Source organism: Camelus ferus, chromosome 5 (assembly GCF_009834535.1).
Source record: "Camelus ferus isolate YT-003-E chromosome 5, BCGSAC_Cfer_1.0, whole genome shotgun sequence".
NCBI lineage: Eukaryota > Metazoa > Chordata > Mammalia > Artiodactyla > Camelidae > Camelus > Camelus ferus.
In genome coordinates, this window is record NC_045700.1 from 68,154,778 (window position 1) to 68,162,263 (window position 7,486).

General features: G+C 45.1%; 1 protein-coding gene across 1 annotated transcript in view; it reads right to left on the reverse strand.

The window, feature by feature from the left end:
• The window catches only part of PARD3B (par-3 family cell polarity regulator beta), a 923,861-nt gene extending 918,172 nt beyond the window's left edge, over nucleotides 1–5,689 (reverse strand). The window contains 1 exon segment of the mRNA XM_032480017.1: nucleotides 5,570–5,689. Within this exon segment, the coding sequence (XP_032335908.1) occupies nucleotides 5,570–5,689 (120 nt within the window).
• Nucleotides 5,690–7,486: the final 1,797 nt, after the last annotated feature.

Here is a 7,486-nt window from a genome sequence, read left to right on the forward strand (position 1 = left end):
TAAATAAAATTTAGGTTCTTACCTAAAAGCAATGGAGAGCTATTTATTCCCAGCAGTACTCCAGACATGATCAGATTTGCAGCTGTAAGGTGTTCAACGGAGAATAGGTTGGAGGAGTTGGGAGCTAGTAAAGGCAGGAAGGTGGGTTAAGGGTCTGCTGCAATTCCTCACAGCAGAAATGAGAAACACGTGATCTGGGGTGAAAAGGAGGAAGCAGATCTAAGAAATATCACTTGGATACATTAAAGGAACTTTCTGACCAAGTAGACAGGTGGTGGAACATGGAGGAGGAGAGGTCATCAAGGAATGAGGATTTCCAGGTTTCTGGATTAGACAACCAAGGGGATGATGGCACCAGAAATGGAGAAACAGGCTGCAGGAGCATGGAGACAAGCAGATGTGCACAGACCAGGCTGGGCTCCAACTCTATGTGGGACACCAAGGTGGTGAAATCCAGAGGCCAGTGGATATTCGAGTCTATACCAAGTTCAGGGCTAGAGGTTTGAGGGTAGCTGAAGCCATGGAATGGATGAGACCCCATTAGGAGAAAGGCCAGAACCCTGAGGCTCCAGCAAACAAAGAAATAGCACCTGCAAAGACACAGAAGAGAGAGACATGTTTAAAAGTCCTGGAAAGCTCATGGGTAGAGAGAGTTTTAAAAGGTGGTATAACATTAAAAATAAGGACAGAAAAGTAACCATGGCTTTTAGCTGTAAGGTCTGGATAATCTTGTTGAGAGCATTTTAACTGGAGAATAATAACTTACATTCATCTATTGGGAAAGTAATAATGGAGACTAGAGCATAATGATTCCTTCCAGAGAGAAAGAGGTGTCCTCAGCTCCAACTGATGGTTGCTAGGTGGGAAAGTAAAGTCCAGCATTATCAGGGTTTCTGAGTCTTTTTTCCTGAAAGAAGACAGAAGTCTGGATTTTTGCATGAAATCTCAAAATATTTAAACATGGCAACTAAGTCAAAATATAACACTGAGCAGAACTGAAAAAACACGTCTGTGGGTCATAGCAGGCCACACAAGCTCTGCATTTGCAAACTTAGAGGCTGCTCGTGCAAGTCAAGCAGCAGAACCAAAGCCAAGTCAGAAGCATGCTCCTCACTGACGGAGCGTCGGTCCTGTCCGCACGCCGGGAGGAGCAGCTAGTCCGCGCATCCAGAGAGGAGACGACTGAATAGGAAATTAAGCACGCGAGTCAGTCAGTGCCCAGTAAACTGAAAAGCATTTTGGGAATCCAGTGTGGTCCTAGTTTACGAATACAGGAACCTTAAAATCTGGGAACGAGACATTAAAAGCTGAAAAATTCAGGCATTCAAGAGTTCCAGCCTCCCCCTCCAGGCCAGTCCCATAGAATATCACACCAGATTCTTGTTACTGCACGAGTTCTTAGATTAAACTCACAATCAGGGAATGGAGTTGTTGCTCTGATTTTGTTTTAATCTGGGAAGCTGGTCTCAACATATCAAGCAAATTATTCAAAATATCTGAATATAGAAGAGATTCATTTTGAAAGTCAGTTAGATGTTTCTTGACGTAAAAAAAGAAAAAACTATCCTCATACATGGAGATCTGCAAGTCTTCTTAAAAATTCCATCATACCTACTCCCATGACCTCAATGGTCTTACCTGATTCATTTCAAATCCTGAACACACACAATATACTCTCATTTATACTTTCATTACTAAACAAATCTTTCCCTTATTTACTTATATATAAAATGAGTCTTCAATTTAATAAATTACTTGAGCACCTGCTGTGAGAATTCATTCAGGGTAGGAGTAGGAAGATAGTTGCTAATAGCAGGATGGTCTGGAGATGTCTAAGACATGGTACCTGCCATCAAAAGAGTTTAAAAATCAGACGAGTTCAGTGATACTAAAAGATCAGTGGTAGTAGACTAGTTTAGCAGTTCTCAACCCTGGCAGGGCACGTGGAACATCCAGAGTACTTTCTAAAATCCTTATGCCCAGGTTCTGCTCCAAACCCACTGAATGAGAATCTTGGAGAAAGAGACTCAGACATTCCTATTATTTAAAATGCTAAGTGTTAAAATTTGAGGTAACTAATGATCAGCCAGGGTTGAGAGCCCTGCAGGATACAGCTCAATTACCCACTCACCTGCGACACATAATTCTGATGATAAATTAACTAATTACTCAATGATCCCCACCTTGACTACTTAAGACAATCTTCTCTCCACTAACTACTTAACTAAATTGGATTTAGAGCCTCGGACAATGACAAACTACCAGGATCCAAAAACAAGCAACCCTATAATTCTTGCCCCTTGGTCAATGAACCTCCCTAGTAGAGTTCATCCAATGACAGGGAGGGGGCAGGCCGCAGGAACCTCCAAGTCCCAGGTTTCAGGACATGATTAAAAGCTCCCTTCCCCAAAGCTCCTTCCGTTTCTTCAGCATCTTACCTACTTCTGGCCTTATCTGATGCTGATTCAGCTGGTTCCCCACATTCCACAAATACCAGTTTTCTCTGTTTCTTCCCACTTGGAGGTGGCTCCTTCTCTGCTGCTGCCCCCAAAATCTAGAATGGCCTCCTTGGGCTTCACTTAGCCTTCAAACTGTAGAAACACCAGCCTCAATCTTGAAACTGGCCTTTCTCCCATCTAAATTATTCAGGGCCCCAAAAGAGACAGGCTTATTTTCATTAATGTTCCCACTAAATTTGTTTATATGTCTCTACCTGGATAGCTCAGAGATCTTGCCTAATTTTTCAGTTTGTAAGTAGGCTGAAGAAGATATTTCGTACTTGATTTGCAAATCCTGCAAAATTTGTCACTGCAATTTGACTTCTTCCTATACCATGAAAGATAAAATCAAGAGGAATTTGTGGATGTTCCCATCCCTGTGCAAGATTAACCAGACTGCTGTCTTCAGGTTGATAGGCTATTGTAGCAGTTTGTAGATGGAGCTATCTTTTTAACACAAACTGTAAAAAAATAAGATGGATAAATTCTAATGCATAAGGACCTACTAGGTTGCTAGTTGATGATGGAGAGTAAGGATCTGGAGACACAGTTCCTGGGTTCAAATCCCAATTCTACCATGTACTAGTCACATTTTTGTGTTTCTTTTTCCCATATCTGTAAAATGAAGATATTAGTACCCACCTCATGGAGTAAGTCATTTAATACATATGTAACGCTCCTACAACAGTGCCTGCACTGAGTAAGCACAATTCATGTTGGTGGTCGTGTTATTACTACTAAATAAGGACTTAAAACCTTGCTGTTCAGGGAAACACGTCTTTTAAGTCTTTCACTGATTTAAAGAAAGTAAATTTATAACAAATTGTTTTTCAAATTGAATTTTGACATTTCTGGTCTTTTCCCATTATTTTCGAAATTCAATGGATAAGTGCATGGAATTTATCAGAATATTTCTTGACATTTTAGTTCCATTAGGCATATCATTTAATATTAGTTAAGCCTTGTTATGATTACAGTGCTATTTAAAATAAAATTATGAGAGAGAAATATTTTGGGAGAGGAAAAATATCACTTGCCACTTATTAAATTGAGATTTTAAAAGCCAAAGAAAGGAAGGGGTACTTATAAGTTGCAGGTGACCTTTAAATGTCATACTCACTAATATATAAATGTAAACACAGAAAAATGTAATGTCTCGTAATAATAGTAAACTGATCAATACAATTACATTATGGGATCTGTGATATTATAAATTATGCTTTCAGTCCAGAATATCAATAGCTTTTTAACACCTTTTAAGATCAAATTACAATGCATTAACTATCGTATAGTTAGTTCCCTGAATGTTATTTCTAAGTGTATAGCTTACTTCAATTACTTGGACAGCTCCAGGTACTAAACTGCTAAATATACAAGTTTTTAGAGATAAATTATTTTTAATAATTATTTTAAAAATTTAAGAATAAGTTTACTATCTCAGTAAAACAATCCTTCAATGAGATATACTTTAATAATTTGAATAATGTTGTTACTTTTAATCTTGGCTTACTTTCGAAAGTTAGTGAAACATGACTTAAAGGACAACTGGTTACTTGTGTAAATTTGTTTTTAACTGAATTACACAAAATAAACAGTACATAGTGTTGTAAAAATGGGGGAAAAAAAAACAAAAAACGTTGGGTAGATACTCCTATAGTTTTCTAGGCCACTTTGATTATTTTCCCTTTCTGCCTCAATTCCATTAGTAAAGGGTCCAGCTTTGGCGATTATATTTAATATATTAACAGACTGTTCACTATGCTCTCCTCCAACTCTTGAGTGTTCAAAGCAACATACACATGTATTTACCCAGTGTAGAATTTTTCCTGTATAGTATAACAATTCTTGTTGGAGGCACAGAAGATGCAGAGGTTTTCCTAAATGCCTCAATTATATATTTAGAAGAAGCAAAATTACTTTTTGGATAACCTGTAAGACATTAAAAGAAATTACATCTTTCCATCACTAAATTGGCCAACACACTACTTCCACAGTTCTCACAGCTTGAGAACAAATACTAAGAGAACCATTGGCCTCTAAAGCAAGAGTTTACGACTTTACGAGGAGGATCTGGGCGAACAAGATGTCCCATTTGAGGATGCGAAAAATATAAAGATGCTCTTCTACACCTTCATTTAAAGGTTCCACTGAAGAGGACACAAAGACCCAGCACGTTACCCACACACCTTACATGAGTTCCAGAGTCCAGCTAGGGCTTCTGAACATGTCTTGCTCACTTACACACACTCTTTTAGAGCTCCACTTAATTTTCACTGGTCCTTGACTTCAGGGACAGAGCTGGAGACAATCTTTGTCATCATTTCAGTAGTCGCCCTGGACCTGACCCAGCCCACACATGTAGTAAATGTTCACAGCATGTGTGGGATTAAAGTAAAAACAGCAAAGTGTAGACCGACTGGTGTAAGCAAACAGCATCTTTCTACCTGATCTCCTGCCTGTCACTGAGGGAGGATGGCTCACAAGACTGAAATTCCAAGGACCCCATCAGTTATAACTTCTGTGACTGTGACTTGTACCAATCAACTTTCTAAGCGGAGGAGTAGAAGCTGGGGGCTGGCCTCAGCAGGTCAAAAAATCACACCTGCGGTGAGCAGCACCTTCAGGCGTTCCCTTAAGATCTGCTCCCTCAAACAACTCCTAAAGCAGGACTTCTCAAACTTCAGGGGTCATACCAATCACCTGGGAGCTTGTTGAAAGGCAGATTCTGAGGCCTTGGGCTCGGACTGGGACACAAATGGTGCATTTCTAAGGAGCCCCCAAGTGATACTGATGCTGTGGTTCCGATGCTGTGGTTCCTCCCACCACCCTTGTTGAAGAAAGACCCGCAAACGCCCAAACACACCCAGGTCACGTATATTAGCAACACACAAAAGTTGTGGCCACAGGTAGTGGCAAATCAAGTCGCCAGGGTGCTCTGCGTCCCCTGAGCGTCCCACCCTGCCCTTGGGGCACCTGGCAGGTGCTGTGGCCGCGGAGCGCTCCCGGACAGCCCTCCCGCAGCCGCGCCCTCTCCTCCCGCCCCGCCCGCGCGCCCCCCGCGCCGCGCCCACCTTCTCCCGGGTCTTCAGGTACCGCTGCAGCGCCTGCTGGGTGAGCTCCCGGACGCGCAGCTGGCCCTCCTTGCAGGGAACCACGATACCGGTCCTGCCGAAGCACACAGTCACTTTCATCCTGGCCCCCGGCGACCACGCCGGGCCCGGCCGAACAGGTGTCTGGGCCGGCGGGCGCAGCCCCCACTGCCGGGGGACACCCGGCGCGGGCGGGCACGGAGACCCGCGGCGCCTCTCCCCCGCGGCGCCCCTGCGGGCCGGGAACTCGCAGCAGCGCCCCTTCTCCCCGGGCAGGCGGCCGCCGGCGGCCGGGAATCGGAGAGGGGGCGACAGCGAGGAGGGCTACCTCCCAGGTGGCGGGGGCCGGGGACGCGGCGGTCCGGCGGCCGGGCTGCTCCTCCAGGTCCTGCTCCTGCTCCCGCTCGGGCCCGGCCCAGGCGGCTGCTCCGCGCCCGCCAAAGCGAAACTGCCGGCCAGGCCCGGCCTTGGCCCTAGCCCTGGCCCTGGCCGCCGCGGCTGTGGGGCCGACCCCAGGCCCCGGGCTGGAGTGGGCGGCGGCGGCGGGGCGCGGGGCCGGAGTTGGGAGGAAACTTTTGCGCCGGATCCCAACTCCTCCGCGGCGCGCCGCGCTCTGGGCTCCCGCGGCCCGCGGGCCGGCCTGGGCCCGGCTCTTAAAGGGGCCGCGGCGCTCCGGGTCGCGCCGCACACTCGGCGGCGCGGGGCGGGGGCTGTGCGGGGCGGTAACCGGAGCCCGGAGACTCGTCCCCTCACTCGGTCTCTCCCTGGCTCTGTCCCTCCTGCACACACACCGGGCTCTAGGGAATTGTAACGGGACCTCAGAGCTACCCACGGGGGGACTGAAACCGGATCTCATACAGCACACTCGAGGGACTAGCTGGGCGACTGCAGAGCTACACCCTTAAAACCAGGAGATTGGAGCAAGATTCGAGGAGAACCCGGGAGCAGGTGCTTCTCGCCACGCCCATCAAAAACACCCTGAGGCGTGAAGGCTCACAGGTACTGAGCTGCAGGGATGGCCAGAGGACCTGTTGGGAACTTAACACAGCATCGCAATTGCCTTCGGAAGCCCGGAGATGGCAAAACTGAAGGGATTCTTGGAGACAACGCGTCAGTGGAACCGTTTCTTTTACAGGCGAGAGCATTCACTATTCTCCCAAAGGTCACATCCCAGACCCAGATATGATTGTGCATGTTCACATAAATACTTCTGAAACTTGCTTCCTGTTGTACATTTGACTAGGAAAAAAATTTTTTTCAACACATTTAGGCTCATGTTGTGGCAGGTATGTATCCGTCACCAATTGATATCGGCGTATTTGGGGGAAAAAATTCAACATTAACATCTTTACCATTCTTAGCTCACACATCAGTGAGCTCCTTTGAGCCTAAAAACAACCCTGTAAGGCAAGCATTGTTCTTCTCATTTTATCATGAAGGAAGGTGCTCCTGGATGTTAAGGGAATGAGCTGACCACGGAGTTAGTTATGCTAAAAGGAATTCAATTCTTTCAACGCTGAATCTCTGGTCTCCCCACACAGTTTTCTTCACAATCCAGTTCATCCAACAAGTTCCTCAAGGCTACATCATTCCTTTCTTTAAAAAAGGAATTTGTTCCTACATCAAGATGTACTTAAATTGAATTTGAATTGCCTAGGACAGTTTGATAAAGCACAGGATATTAAATTAATGAGCTCATGGATTTTGAGAGTTTTAAATTTTTTTAAATTTATTCATATATGCCACAAATATATTGTGTTTTCTATGTACAAGGCCTCATATAAGGTCAGTGGCATCAAAGAGGCTCATGCAAGTTGATTTGAAGAGGATGTAGACTAGTATTAATTTGGTTGCAAGTCCAATACAAACAAATTTAAATAAACTAAAGACAGGATCTAT